This window comes from Gopherus evgoodei, chromosome 1 (genome assembly GCF_007399415.2).
Source record: "Gopherus evgoodei ecotype Sinaloan lineage chromosome 1, rGopEvg1_v1.p, whole genome shotgun sequence".
Classification (NCBI taxonomy): Eukaryota; Metazoa; Chordata; order Testudines; family Testudinidae; genus Gopherus; species Gopherus evgoodei.
The window spans coordinates 319,929,646-319,945,620 of NC_044322.1; the positions used below are offsets into that span (position 1 = coordinate 319,929,646).

Below are 15,975 nucleotides of genomic sequence, written 5' to 3' on the forward strand. Positions count from 1 at the left end.
GCATTTCATTTCCCTCCAACTGAAAGGAACCTCCAGAAACCTGATATAGCACAACTTGGATTTCAAAATTACTGACACCAAGTAACATTGAGAGAGCTTTTGGAGTGTATAGGCTCCATTTATCCACACTGAGAAGTTATGAATGACACACTATCGGTTCCACTAGTAGGTAGCCTTCATATTTCCAGATATATAAAACTTGTTTTAGATGCATAGGGAGAGCATGAATGATGGTGTAAAGATGGGAGAGGGAGGAGAAAAGGAGGGTGAGTGAGGAAATCCCTGGCAGAGTGAAGGGATAAGGAAGCAATAAGAAACAATATCCAGGATGTAGAGAAGGCAAAGCTGGGCATGACCTGCAAGGGCAGCTGAGCAGGCGAATCTTCAGTAGCAGCTTTGGGATCCGGAAAGAGTAGTGACATGATCAGATCAAATGAGCAAGGGGGAAAATATCAGCAGTGTTTTAGGCAGACTGGAGAGAAACAATATTATTTAAGCCACAGATGAGGTGATAACAGTAACCATGGCAGGAGAAAATCAGGCAGCCAATAGGACAATCCCCCCTTTCAAATCTCTTTTCCCTGGAAGGCCTATCTATACTGCAGCCCAGGTGAACAACTAGGGAAGATTGTGGAGAGGGGTCATCTTTTCTGTCCTCCATGGAACCTAGCACTGTTTCAAACAGCAATAACCCATAGTTTAAAGATGCTGCATAAGTGTTCTGGCACTCTACAAGAGTTTGTTAATTTAACTGACAAAAATAAATGGATTAGAGTGGAAGATCTGAGGACACTGACAATAAATGAAATGGAGAGTGGTGGTGTCAAAAACTACTTCTGAAAATTGTGTTAAAACCAGCTATGTAAATATCTTCAGCCTTCTAAAGTAAGTAAAGTCTTGTGAAATTTTGAATTGTTTAGGCTTAGGATCTTGGATTTCTATTTTCTGTTTAACTCTGGTAGGACTCTCCTGGTAAAAGACGTTTCTTTTGCACACACTGGTATTTGATTGACAGTATCACTTTGTGCATTTAATTATTGCTGTATTACAATCTCTGACTCTGTTTTGGCTTTTTGCATATTGGATTTATGATATTGTAATTGCTCTTTCTGATTATGCTGTGCACAAAAAAATTCACATCAGTTGAAAGGGTTTATTCTGCTCACATTGTGCACTATGCTGTTGAGGATTTCCTTTGTAGGAAAGGAGGGGACATTGAGTAGAATCATTTGTCTTTGCCGATATGCCCCATGGCATTATGACCAGATTTTGAAATATGAGCATCAGAAGTTAAGCATCTAAATCTGTAAGTAAGCACTTAAATAAAGATGGCCTGGTTTTCAGAACTGTGGAGTGCCACAGAACAAGGCACAGCATCTTTGCAATGTATATTGCCTGGCCGAGCACAGGCTTTTGTGGGAAGAGATCATAAAGGAAGGATGCTGAACCACCATACCTTACCCAGAGAAAGACTACTGTATCTAGCTAATTCAATATTTTTTAATTTAGATGTATAGAATTGCTCAAAAAAGTGCCTCTCTTTATGCTCTAGGCATCCTTACATAACTTAAAAATACATCTTAATTGTAGTAGAACAATTCAAAGTAACCTTCCAGAAGCAACTGAAACATACTACACTTGATCTTACTTAAAATGGAAAAAAAGCACACTTGCTGTCTTGATCCCAATGTTCACTCATTTGATACTTCCTCCTGCCTGCCAGTGATCTCATTTCAAACTGGTCAAGAAGGTCAAGGATCCTTTTCCCTTTCTCTGAGCAGGAAAAGACCAACTTGATCTTTAAAAGTTCATGGGCACAAAATTAGCACTTTGTGGATGTAACCTCCCCATCCCACCCCATCCCACCATAAAGCAATGGTTAAAAATGTCTCAAAAAATAGCCCTCTGTAGTGATGCTGGCTGACAGATATCTGGGGCTAGAGAGAATCTCTGGGCTCAAAAGATACCCTTCCATTAGCCTGGCAAAGGTACATCAAAACCCACAGGAAGAGACAAAGAAAGGTCCAAATCACATTTTCCTTCACAGGACTGGCAAGACCAGTTGGTGTTGATCAGAAAAGATTCCGTTCTGCTCTTAAATGTCAAGGCACCCACGAGGACGGCAGGAAGCCAGAGGGGGGAAGAATCGTTACTACTCCCCATTCAGTATAAATAGGGCCATGAGATGGCTTTAATCCAAAATGACTTTTGCAAAATAATGAGAACACTGAGACTGGAGATATAAGGCCTTCACAGCTTCCCACTGGCTGGAAACAGCAATGCGAATAAGGCCTGAGGGCATGTCTAGAGCACTTTAACAGGGATGCAGAAAGGGGAAGAACCTCTCTACAAGTGAGAAAATAATTACATATAGTTTCTCAGAACCTCTTCACAGATGAAAGAAATATAGAGGCAGGAGCAGACATATGCTCCATAAGAGTAGTTGTCAGCAAAAATGCAAGCTGGTGGATGGCCTGGTGGAGTTTGGGAACTAAAAAGACAGGAGGCAAAGAAAGGCAAAACAGGCTACATCTTGTACCTGGTCAGACAGAGGAATCATGCACAAGAGCACAATGATTTGTTCCTCTTGTTTTTTCCTCTTATTCTTCTGCTAAATTGTTGGAAAAATAGTGGAAGAAATGGGGAAAACTGAGAACTTAATATAAATTCTATACTTGTCACCTTGCAGCTGAGACTAACAGGACAGGGACTGGGCATTTCCTTATGTAGCCTTGGTTACAGACAGCTACTTTTCCCGCTCCCTTGAGTAGCTGAACTGTTAAGTCAGGACAAATGATTATTCCATAGGCTGGGGAGCAGTGTCTCAGTTTACTACAAAACAAAGATCGTTTTTCTGAATGTTAACATTTTGATCCACTGTTGAACAGTGTCACTGTTGAGACAAAGCTCTCAGAAAGAGCACTATTCAGTGACCCTGTTGTGGAAATGTAGCTTTGTGTGTTTCCTTTGCTTAGATCTAGACATTCAACAATAAATGTAGCTTTGAAAATGCAATGTCCTCTGTCAGAACTGGAAGTCAGGACTCCTGGGTTCTATTTCCAGACCATCATCAAGTTGTGAGGGTCCAGATTTTTAAAGATATGTAAGGTGCCTAAAAAAGCAGATAGATTAATGGGATTTTCAAAAACACCTAGGTACAGATATCAAAAGGAGTTAGGTGTCTAAGCATTATTGAAAAATCACACTAGGCACCTAAATACCTTTAAAAATCTGGCCACAGTTGGCCATGGTCAATTCACTCAGCTCCCTGTGCCTCAATTTACAACTTCTGTATTATCTCCATTTTACCTTACAGGTGTATTGTGTGGCTTAACTAATTAATGTATGCAAAGCTCTTTAGCACCTTATCTCCAGCAACCTCTTAGAAGTGCAAAGGAATGTATTATTACTATGGTTGTAAGATAGTGACTTTGGTTCAATACCTTAAGGAATAAGATCTCTCAGCAGGATTGCTTCTATCTGAAATCACAGTGAAACTAAATAGCTCAGAATTTAAAGACAGCATGACTTGGGGGCTAGCTTTTCAAGTGGCCTCTTCACTCACAGTTTTTTCCCCCACTCTCTTATAGGTATGTTTGAGAAGATGATTTAGACACAACAATGACTAAAACAGACAGACAAATTAGCAAAACTCTCCCTGGGAAGACAAAGAATAATGGACCTGAAGTGCATCATTTAAGAAACAGTAATTGGAGAAGAGGAAATTAAATGCAACTTCATATGGTGATATGATGGAAGATAATAACCAAAGATCAGTTTTAGTCTTGCCCTCAAAATTAAGCACTCTCCTCCCCCATACTACAGCCCTTGTGATCCTGATAACTGAAGTTTCAGAGAATTCATTGTGGTTGTTCCAGGATTCCTGTTTCCCTTACCTAGTATATGTTGCTCTGCACAGTGATCTTGAGCAGTATATGCAGCTGGATGGGAGGAAGGGAGAAAGAAAAATCTGCACTTGTACCTAAGTGGTGTTTTCATTAGAATGATCAACATTTTCTTTATGAAATAATTTGAAAACCAAACGGGAACCTGAAGATTTCATGGGGCGTAACTGCTCACAGATGTAATTTGCAGGATTGCTTAACAACAACAAAACAATTTCTTATGAGTTAGATATGAAATAGATGCTTCATATGAAGGATGGGCATTTGGACTCCTATCCTTTCAATGTTTTACTGGGTTATTTACTGAGGCAAGATCAGGTATATTAATCAGAAATTGAAAACACCACTAGCAACATGTAAATTAGTAATATGACAGTCTCAATCTGTTAATTCACAAAGATAAAACTCAGGCTAACTTCAATAACTGCACTCTCATCAAAGTGAATTTATTCAGAAGAAAATAAGAGGTAACTTTTGCAGAGTACAATTATTTATCTTGTAACTGATTATTTATCTGTGACGTCTGCAACAGATTAAGATGCACCTAAAGTTTCAACCAATACAGATTCAGTGTTTATGGTTGTCAACCCAATTTTCTAAGGTGTATCTATATCAGGTACCAGGGCTCTATTATGTTTTCTAATTTGCATGAATGTGGAGTAGTTAAATGAAGACATCTGGAATTTATTTGAAAAAAAAATTACCTCTCTGTTGACTTCATCTATATAAAATTAGTTTAGTAGAACTTACAGCCTAGAATTGGTTTCTGAAAAGAATTTGATAGTAACTTTTAATTATAAAAAACTTATCAATAAGAATAATTTTTGCTTTAATACTGTTTTTCTTCATATGTATTTGATGTCATCATGCTATTATACTTGAAGGGTTATAACAGAAATACCGACAAAACTATTTTCTGAAGGGGTTTTCTTTTTAAAATTATAGCCTGAAGTTCAGCATATTAACAGTCTCAATTGAGAAGTTAATTTTCTTCCACAAAACCGGGGGGGAAAATGTCCTCTTTTAGTTGGTGCTTGAGATGGCAATGAAATATAAATGAGAAGAAATGGTATAGTAGTTGCACCACTAAAATGTGAGTGAGGAGTTCAGCGCTTTATACCTGTCTCTACCACTGACAGTTTGGATTGTGTCACATAACCCTTCTGTGCCTCAGTTGTCCTTCTGTAAAGTAGAACAACCTCTCTCAGGGAGTATTCATGAGATTAATTACAGCAGAATAAAGTATGTGTGTGCAAAATACCATGGAATATAAGACTCTAAACACTAAAAAATAACAGAAAACAAAACAAACAAAAAAACTCAAACAGATGTTGCTACTGCAAATTTCAAAACTCCATCTATATTTAAAAGGATGATAATCTGTAAATGGGTAAATCAGAGATGTGAAAAAACTTTGGCATTTGGATGTTGCAAGCTAGTTGGAGAACAGTTTTAGTGATGACCTTGTTTGCAGCAGCAAAGAAAATAAATATTGTATATGTAACACTTTTTCCCGTTTCTATTCAAACATTTTTGGTGACTGCTTGGTAATGTCACAGAAATAGTACTGGGGCAAGAGCAACTGCTTGTAAGATAAAAGTGATAATTGTGACAATTAGATCCCGCAAAATTCCTTCTCCAAGGCTTGCTGGTTCAAATCACTGGGCTACAGCTGAATGCACTCCTCTGTTTTTGGTGGCACTAAAGCTGGTGAGTAGCTGTGCATATGGAAGAGTTGTGCTGAAGGCTTTCCCTTCCTCCTGATAAGCCACATGGCTGGAGTTCTGTAAGTTGAAGAGGAGCCTAGGAACATAGGAGGGGCAAATAAGTATATTAAAGTAAACCTACTACTTAATGTAGTTTCAAAGCAGTAATCTGCAGAGGAGCTGAGGATACAGAATAATGCTCAAAGCAGCATTAATGTCCTTAACTTGCCTTGTACTGTCCTCGGAGAGGATGGGGCAAATAGGGACAGGGAAAGAGAGGTCTCTGCACTACAACCCTGAAACCCAAAGGGCTATAGTTCAATTTCATACGGAATCTAGGACTCTGACTTTTCTAGGCTGTGTCCCCTTTACCCCATCCCATTGGGAGAATGCTCCCCATTTGTAACAAGAAGGTATGGAAAGAATTACAAGCTGTAAATTACTACAAGAATCAACTGTGTAAGTTAATACTTGTAACATCAACCACGTATGAGGAAATAATGGTTTTAGTAACCAGAATGGAGAATGCGTAGAAACACTCACTGAAGACACTAAAATGCACACATTGAGGAAGATACTACGCAGTGTTCTCCAACACACATATGGAGCTGTTGTAGTAAAGAGCTGTGGGCATGTAGAAACATGCAGCAAACTTTTCTGGACCTTTACCATTTAAATCCTTTTGAGCACCAGTAAATCTGTATCTGTTGTTATCAAATGGTGTTGAAAATGCTAACACTCATGTGTCTGCTTGTGAGGAGAGATCAGTTTAGCCATGGCTTGGATAGCACAGTTCAAGGGAAAAAAATCCTTGTCCACAATAATCTGGAGAGCTGTGCTAGAACCTTGTAACCAACATCCGTATTTACACAGTTCTAGATAATATGGTTTTGATTCCTGTGTAAACATGGTAGCTTGATCTGGTTCTAGTCATCTCAACCTTGCTCAACAGATTGTTGTGTTTATGATCTATTCAATCTTTACAATATTGAACTACAAAGAAGTTTTACTAAAACTAAAGTGCGCCATCCAAACATTAAATATTTAAATGATATCTACTGCTTTGTAGCATTGGATATGAAAGTACTCACTGAGGTGGAGTAGGAAAATCAACCTGATGTTTCATGATTACATGCTTGACAAGAATACCTACAATATTGTTGATGGTAAACAAATAAGAAATAAAGGCATAGTAATCACAGGAAAATATTTTTTGATGTGAAACTATATTGTATTATAAAATACAGAATGTCTTTAGGGAAGTCTACTTAAGTTGTCTTAAATATTTTGATAAAATGCCCTTGGAAAAATAAATTTCACTAATGTTGCAAATACATAACTAATATACAATATAGAAAATTTCTGAAGATGTTCCACATTCATAAATGGCAGCTAAATGGGCAAAGAAACTAGCAATAAGTACTAAGCAATAAGAATTATGGTTTTATTTCTTACAAAAATGAAATATAAAAACAAAACTTTGAAAAGGTTTATACTTACAAGCCATTACCATTTTGTAAAGAAAACTTTTAGATACAAATAAATGTAACTGGCTGGACTGAATTTGTAACCTTTATTTTGTTTCTAAATGAAAGTATTTATAACATTACAAAATTTAAACTCTTCAGAAATGAAGCTAAGAATTTAATGTGCTTCTTCAAATATCTTTTCTTACTATCAATTGGTTTGTAGCTCCATACATTCAACAGAATCATATTTGAGAAAAAAGTTTGTTAGAAGTATGCATAAAATCAGGCTTTCCTTAAGGTTAATTTGGTGATAAGAAAGAGAAATCCAAATCCAAACAGGGTTACTGCTGCCCTTTTTATTAATCTACTTTTCCAGGTAGGTGTTTTTTCTAGGGGTCGCACATGAGTGGGGTCATTCTTCTGTCCATTTTGAAGCTGAAATTCATGTAGATATATAATTCAAATAGTGTATGAGAACTTCTTAAGTACATAAAGGCATTTCAGACAGTACATACATGTAGATATTTATGTTATTTTATTCTTGTTAAAGTCTGGGCTTGATCTTGCTTCCATTAAAATAAATGGCAAAACTTATATGGATTTCACTGGGAGTAGGAGTGGGTCTTTATCTTATCTATTTCAGAGAGAGATACTATAAAAATAGTAGAAGCATGAATACCAGCACCTTTCTGTAAATAAACAAAATTCCTGAAAGGCGAGTCAAAACTAACAATTGTTAGAAAACATCTTGAACCATTATAACAGTAAAACAACCCTGTGATAAAAACAACAATGTCCAATATTTGATCAGGGCATATGCTATTTAGTCACAAGAGTCATGATTTGTAAAAATATATTTAGTCAAAAAGAGGCTTTCAATGACTTCCCTGTAACTGCAGAGCTATAGTCAGCATATAGGCAAGATCTTATGTTTGTAGGGTCCTACGCACCTTACAAGATTGGGCCCACAAATAATAACTCTACCCTCGTAAAAGCAGAAGATGAAATTCTGGCTCCATTTAGATCAATGTGAGTTTTACCCCCAGAATATTAAATTATTATAAAACTGGCTAATAGCCACATATACATTTTCACAAAGTAGTTATATATTATAGCTGTTAACTGTGTATTTAATGAAATCTGGCAAAAAATGGAAATTTTATATATTAATTATATTTACTAGATTTAAAAAATGAATTTTAACTTAAATGTTTTAGAAATAACTAATTTTCACACTAAATGTTATTTCATTTGAGCTTTCTACGTCAGTGGTTTGCAACCTGTGGCCCATGGTAGTATACATATTGTGTTGATGCGGCCCACATGACACAGAGAGAGCTGCATAGGTTGAGAACCATTACCTATGCCAATTCAACAACGGCCAATAAAAATGTAAAGCAAAAAAGTATGTTTAAATGTTAAAAGCTGTTAAAATGTTATTCAGAATGATACTAAATGAGCAGATTATATGATGTAATGATTATAGTTGTAATGTAACAGAAATAATAGTTTCTAAAATATTAAAAGTGCCAAATGTTTAAAGAACATGGCTAAAGGTTCTAGTGAGAGAATGCGTGAATTCGATGCACATGCAGTACCATTTTTCACTTGAAAGTGCAACTTGCCCTTTAGGGTATGTCTACAATGTGATAAAAGACCCACAGCATGGCCACGGCTGGCCTGGGTCAGTTGACTCAGGCTTGTGGGTCTAGGGCTGTGGGGCTATAAAACTGCAGTCTAGATGTTTGGACTCTCAGATCCTAGGCTCCCCTCCAAGCGTGAATGTCTATACTGCAACTTTATAGCCTTGAAGCCCAAGCCCCATAAATTTGAGTCAGCTGACCCAGGCTCTAAGACTTGGTACATCAACCTTAGACATCAACTATAACTGGTGAGCTGGGTGAACAATCACCTAATTTGCACATGTATTCAAGTACTGCATACACAAATGGGGGCATGCAACTGCCATGCAGTTCTTTGTGGCAGCTTCAAATCTACTCTCACATATTTGGTTCTAAATGTTTTATAAAGCGAAGGCTGTTAACATTCATTTAAATTTACCTAAATCACTAAAGAGCATTAATAGTAGTATATTCACTGTCTGACTTCCACATGACTTCATTCAGCAACAGATTCCTTTCTGACACTGATGCTCCATTTGCTGAATGTCAACACTCATTCCTTTTACCAGCCTATTACTTAAAGTGATCTTGTCTGACAAGAGCTTGTCATTATGTTGGTTTGAGAGTGAGTGATGTAGTGCTAACATCTAGCATTGACCTCTCCCACCCTTTTCTTTTGACACCTCTACAGACATATCTGGATTGCCTCCTATTCCATCACACAAAACCCTAACATCTTCCTCATGAGTCAATATTTCCATACAATATCTTAATTATGTGTTCACAGAATGGCGTTTATACTGCAATAGCTCTTAAGGAGCATAAGGATATCCCCCATTTTTAGCGTCCTTTCCTCTATACAAGGCTTCACTCATCTCTGCCTTTCAATACAAAAGGGATGGCTACAGCTTCTTATAGAGCCTGTCAGCATTGTTTTTGAATTGTCCAGATGATTCACTGCTGAGTGATGCAAAGCAATGATTACCCCACCTCTCAACCCCAGTTCCCTGCTGCCTCCACATAGGGTGACCATATGTCCTGTTTTGGTCAGGACAGTCCCTTTTTTAAGCCCTGTCCCAGCCTTACCAACTTTTTTCCTCCTCTCTTTCAAAAGTGGGTATTTGTCCTGTTTGCTCTTGCTAACTTGATCAGGTGGCAAGAGCAAATGGGACAAATGCTCACTTTTGTCAAAAAAGAAGGGTGTGGAGGAATAGGCCAGGGTGCGTGTGGCCAGTGATACCAGTCTCAGCCTTTGGGAAATACAGTCGCTCTATCTAGTATGTGCGTCACTGCTTGCCCAAGCCTTGCCTGCCACTGCATGGGGCGGTGGTGGTGGGCTCAGGTGGCGGCTCGGGCCTGGGGCCCAGCCCCATGCAGTGTCCCATTTCCTCTTTGAGAAATACAATCACTCTACTTCCAAATGTCCTGCAACTCCTTTCCTTTGCAGATGTTCAAACTACAGTTTTAAAGATCATTTCTGTGGCAGTCTGACATGCCACCACTTGGCTGATAGGGCAGTATGTACAGAATTTGTTTATAAGAAATCTGCCTATGGCATTTTGTTTAGTATATTCATTAAGACACACACCCACCTTTTGCATGAGGTCCTTTAGTTTGCTAACTTCTTCACTTAAATCTTCAACACTGCCAACCAAGTCCTCACAAACTTTAGTGAAGCTCTGGGGTGGACCCCACTCGAGTACTATCTATTAGAAGTTTTACAATGTTATTTAAAATCTGGGAAAAAACCTTCTGATCTTTATATAATTGCTATTAAACCATGAACAACAATTTCTGTAAAATGCTTATTCTCTGTATCGTATGAAATTCATGGAGAGAGACTGGCTTAGTACATAGTTCAACTTAGATCACTTACATAGTTTAACAGATCAAGTCAGTTATTCAAAATGTCATTTTACCTCACATAGGTCAACTGGTAGGCAATATTGCCTGAAGGCCCCCAAACATCCCAAAAACATTAAGCAAGCTCAAGATAATCAGACTATTTAGACAAGCAGTACATATTTCTATGCTTCTCCAGAGGTGTAAACAAAGCAAGAAAAACAACTAAGACAGTCTAATCTTACAAAATATTATCTACTTTTTAAATATTTTGATATTTTAAATATTATTGTGATAAAATCAAAACACAAACAGATTATTTTTAAAACACAACACCTTACATTTCCAATTACATGGTTTGTGCATGACATAGCACATACTGTTGTGTTTCAGCCTTCCCCTGCCCTTTCTAGAACTTTTCATTTAAATATTTAAACTCTTATCAGCACAAGCAGAAAGGAACAGAATTTTTCTTCTTAAAAATTTGATTGACTTAAGATTTTTTTTTAAAATGTAACTTAAAGTGGTATTTCAAGGTACAGTACTACTGGCAAGAATGCTATCTAATTTACATAAACTGTATGATAAAGGAGAAAGTTGTATATGGACATCCATTACTGTTCATTTCCTCATTTATTAGTAGCTAAACTCAATCCTCCCACCCTTTCCCAGATCAGTCTTCATTTTCCTTTGTTGAATACCTTATGAGAGTTTGTGGGTAACTGGCTAACTATATTTTGCACAGCAGTTGTAAGATGACCACACTGTCTATTCAGTTTCAGAAGAAAAGTGAGGAACTCATCACCACTATAAAAACAAAATAAGATATGCAATTTAATTAAGAAATAAAGTAATATTATTTTATTATTACAAATGCATAACTTCCCATAGAGCTCTATATGTACTAAAATTCAGTAAGCTTATCTATTTCCCCATAAAAAGTTATCTAGAACACTATAGCTATTAAAAACAAGTTTGAAAGTCTGAACAGTTCAACCCCCCCTAAATCTTTAGCAATCCTCTGTTTAATTTCCATTAATCTTTGCTTTCCCTCTTTACCCCGTCTTTTACACCTACCAGTGGGAAGACCCCTTATTGGCTACATAAAGGAAATATTAAGTGTTCCCTGTTATGCACATGAATTTATAACATTATGGTCTTTTGTGCAGTGATAAAACCTGCAACCAGTAATCTTACAAGATCAAGTACTGGAAGTCTCAGGTCCATTTTATGTTGATGTAAGAAATATTCCTGGTCTACAGCTTCTATAATCAAGGATGACATGGAGAAGTTGATATCTGATCGGTACATGGAGTGTGGGACCTTACTGAAAGGGGGAGGCAACCTAGTCACAGATGATGTGGAAAAAGCTGAAGTACTCAATGCTTTTTTTGCCTCGGTCTTCACAGGGCTGGTCTACGCTATGGGGGAAAATCGATCTCAGATACGCAACTTCAGCTACGTGAATAACGTAGCTGAAGTCAAAGTATCTAAGATCTAACTACTCACCGTCCTCAGAACACGGGATCGATGTCCGCGGCTCCTCATGTCGACTCCGCAACTCCGTTGGGGTTGGTGGAGTTCCGGAATCGATATAAGCGCATTCGGGGATCGCTATATTGTCTAGATGAGACGCGATATATCGATCCCCCGAGCAATCGCTTGCTACCCGCCAATACAGTGGGTAGAGAAGACGTAGCCACAGACAAGGTCAACTCCCAGACTGCTGCACTGGGCAGCATAGTATGGGGAAGAGGTGAGCAGCCCTGTCATAAACAGTTAGGGGTTAATGTCTCTTTTATCTGTAAAGGGTTAACAAACAGGGAACCAAACACCTGACCAGGGGACCAATCAGGAGACAAGATACTTTCAAATCTCAGTGGGAGTGTTTGTGTTTTTTGGGTTTGGCTTTGTTCTCTCTGGGTTCTGAGAGTAACCACACGTACCTACAGGCTTTCTAATTTCTGTTCAAATTTAGTAAGTACAAAAGGTAGAGAGGCGGTTTAGTCCTTTTGATTGTTTTTTCTTTATTTTCAAATGTGTATCTGGCTGGTAGAGTTCTAATGTGTATTTGGCTGAAAGTATTTTAAATTGTTTTTCTGCTAGAGGAGGCTTTTTCTCCAGTTTCTATAAGCTGACAGACCCTGTAACTTTTACCATCTAAATTGCAGAGATAACTTTTACCTTTTTTCTTTCTTTTTATTAAAAGTTTTGCTTTTAAGACCTGTCTGATTTTTTCCCCTTGTTGAGGCTCAAGGGAATTGAGTCTGTACTCACCAGGGAACTGGTGGGGAGAAGGGAAAGGTGAATTTCCTCTTTGTTTTAGATTCACGGAGTTTGAATCTGTATTGCCTCTGGGTGAAGGGAAAAGAGGAGGAGGGGGAAGATAACATTCCTCTCTGTGTGGTGATTCAAGGAGTTTGAATCACGGTGATCTCCTAGTGTACCCATGGTGGGAAAGAGCTGGGAGGAAGGATGGAGGGGGAAGGGAAATGGTTTATTCCCCTTTGTTGTGAGACTCAAGGAATTTGGGTCTTGGGGTCCCCAGGGAAGGTTTTTGGGGGGACCAAAGTGTATCAGGCACTGGAATTCCTGATTGGTGGCAGCTTATCAGATCTAAGCAGGTAATTAAGCTTAGAGGAATTCATGCTAGTACCCCAACTTTTGGACTCTAAGGTTCAGACTGGGGAAAGATACTATGACAAGCCCTCAGTGGTGAGGGAACAGGTTAAGGACTATTTAGAAAAGCTGGACAATGCAAAGCATCCAAGGGTGCTGAGAGAGTTGGCGGATGTGATTGCAGAGCCACTGGCCATTATCTTTGAAAACTCGTTGCAATCAGGTCCTGGATGACTGGAAAACAGCAAATATAGTGCCTATCTTTAAAAAAGGGAAGAAGAAGAATCCGGGAAACTACAGACCAGTCAGCCTCACTTCTGTCCCTGGAAAAATCACGGAGCAGGTCCTCAAGGAATCCATTTTGAAGCACTTGGAGGAGAGAAAGGTGATTAGTAACAGTCAACATGGATTCACCAAGGGCAAGTCATGCCTGACCAACTTGATTGCCTTCTATGATGAGATAACTGGCTCTGTGGATAGGGGGACAGCGGTGGACGTGAGATACCTTGACTTTAGCAAAGCTTTTGATATGGTCTCCCACAGTATTCTTGCCAGCAAGTTAAAGAAGTATGGATTGGATGAATGGACTATAAGGTGGATAGAAAGCTCGCTAGATCGCTGGCTAGATTGTCAGGATCAACATGTAGTGATCAACAGCTTGATGTCTAGTTGGCAGCGGTATCAAGCGGATTGCCCCAGGGGTTGGTTTTGTTCAATATCTTCATTAATGATCTGGATGCTGGGAGGGATTGCACCCTCAGCAAGTTCACAGATGACACTAAGTGGGGAGGATAGGGTCCAGAGTGACCTAGACAAATTGGAGGATTGGGCTAAAAGAAATCTGAGGAGATTCAACAAGGACAAGTGCAGAGTCCTGCACTTAGGACGGAAGAATCCCATGCACTGCTACAGACAGGGGACCAACTGGCTAAGCAGCAGTTCTGCAGAAAAGGACCTGGAGATTACAGTGGATGACAAACTGGCTATGAGTCAACAGTGTGTCCTTGTTGCCAAGAAGGCTAATAGCATATTGAATTACATTAGTAGGAGCATTGCCAGCAAATGGACGGAAGTGATCATTCCCCTCTGTTCGGCACCGGTGAAGCCACATCTGGAGTATTGCATCCAGTTTTGGGCCCCCCACTACAGAAGGGATGTGGACAAATTGGAGAGTTCAGTGGAGGGCAACAAAAATGATTAGAGGGCTGGGGCACATGATTTATGAGGAGAGGCTGAAGGAACTGGGGTTATTTAGTCTGCAGAAGAGAAGCATGAGGGGGGATTTGATAGCAGCCTGCTACTACCTGAAGGGGGTTCCAAAGAGGATGGAGCTAGGCTGTTGTCAGATGACAGAACAAGGAACAATGGTCTCAAGTTGCAGTGGGGGAGGTTTACATTGGATATTAGGAAACACTTTCACTAGGGGTGGCGGTGAAGCACTGGAATGGGTTACCTAGGGAGATGGTGGAATCTCCATCCTTAAGAGATTTTTAAGGCCCAGCTTGACAAAGCCTTGGCTAGGATGATTTAGTTGGGGTTGGTCCTGCTTTGAGCAGAGGATTGGACTAGATGACCTCCTGAGGTCTCTTCCAACCCTAATTTTCTATGGTTCTATGGGGATTCTGACTAGCATTAAGAAGCTGAACACAGGGTAAAGTGAGGTATCCAATCTAAAATGTGGTGGATGGAGGAGTGGGGGGTATCCAACAGTGCTGCTCTACCCCTGGATTTGGCACACCTTCTGTACTGAATTTCTGTTAAGTGACCTTGGGAAAGCCCTGAGGCTCTCCAAACTTTCACTTATTGTTCAAATACAAGTGAGAAGATGGTACTGAAGGGTGGTTGCATTAAGGTCTCCAAGAACACTGATCTGAATGCTCACATCATTTTTTCTTCTTAAACCCCCCAGCCCCTTACTTTGTCCCTATCTGACTTGTTTTTTTTCATCCCGCTTTCAGCATACAACAAAACCAAGGAGCCTCAGATGTAGATCAGAAAGCTTGGATCTTTTTAGGAACTATGGTAGAACAACTGCTGCTCACTTCTGCCTCTTGTGGGGAATGCCATATGGGCCAAACATGGAGGCGTAAGATGACCTAATGCTGCCATTTCTTTATCACAGGAACCTCTCAGGATCTGAACAAAACCTTTTCTCTGAAAGATCTACTTAGCCTAGCTAACAAATTATATGAAGGGGCAAAAAATTTATAGGGCACGTTTTGGGACCACTTCTGCTGATGAAAGGACAAGGAACTGCAAAAGGGCTATAGGTAATCTTTTCTTAACTAGTTAGCTAATATTATATTAATATCCAAGGCAGGTACACACTTATCCTCTACATGGTATGCTACTGTAGAATGACTGTCAGGGTTCTGTGATTTCCATGCTACATCGAAGGAAATCAATACCATCTAAGGCACTATAAGACACACTACTCCTTCATCTAAAATAATGTTAAAGGCTAAAAATGATGATGGATGGTATTTCAAACTTTACCATATTCATATTTCCAATACCCACTTCTCACCTGGGTTGCTGGAAGCTGAGTCCTAAGCCAAGGCAAAGTGCAACATTCGCACATTTCACCATTAAATCGTATAGCATGGAAGCAGTATGGAAGAAACTCTGGTCAGAGAAAAATACTGAAAACACTGTACTAGTCCAGTTCAAGCATGTGTGTTCCAAGTTCCAGTAGAAACACAGAAATTACATTGAAGTCTTCCTAAGTGTAAAGTATTCTGTTCATTTTGAAAATTATATTTTTGTAAATATTAGGTCTATATTTATATTCTGTTGTCTGGTATTTCACAGA

General features: G+C 39.0%; 1 protein-coding gene across 1 annotated transcript in view; it reads right to left on the bottom strand.

Moving 5' to 3' along the window:
- Positions 1-7,362: 7,362 nt before the first annotated feature.
- ASZ1 (ankyrin repeat, SAM and basic leucine zipper domain containing 1) overlaps positions 7,363-15,975 on the bottom strand; it is a 90,426-nt gene continuing 81,813 nt past the window's right edge. Inside the window, exons 11-13 of the mRNA XM_030554196.1 lie at positions 11,246-11,351; positions 10,295-10,408; positions 7,363-7,515 (exon numbers count right to left, since the gene is read on the bottom strand). Coding sequence (XP_030410056.1) covers positions 7,363-7,515; positions 10,295-10,408; positions 11,246-11,351 — 373 coding nt within the window. The remainder of the gene's footprint in view (positions 7,516-10,294; positions 10,409-11,245; positions 11,352-15,975) is intronic.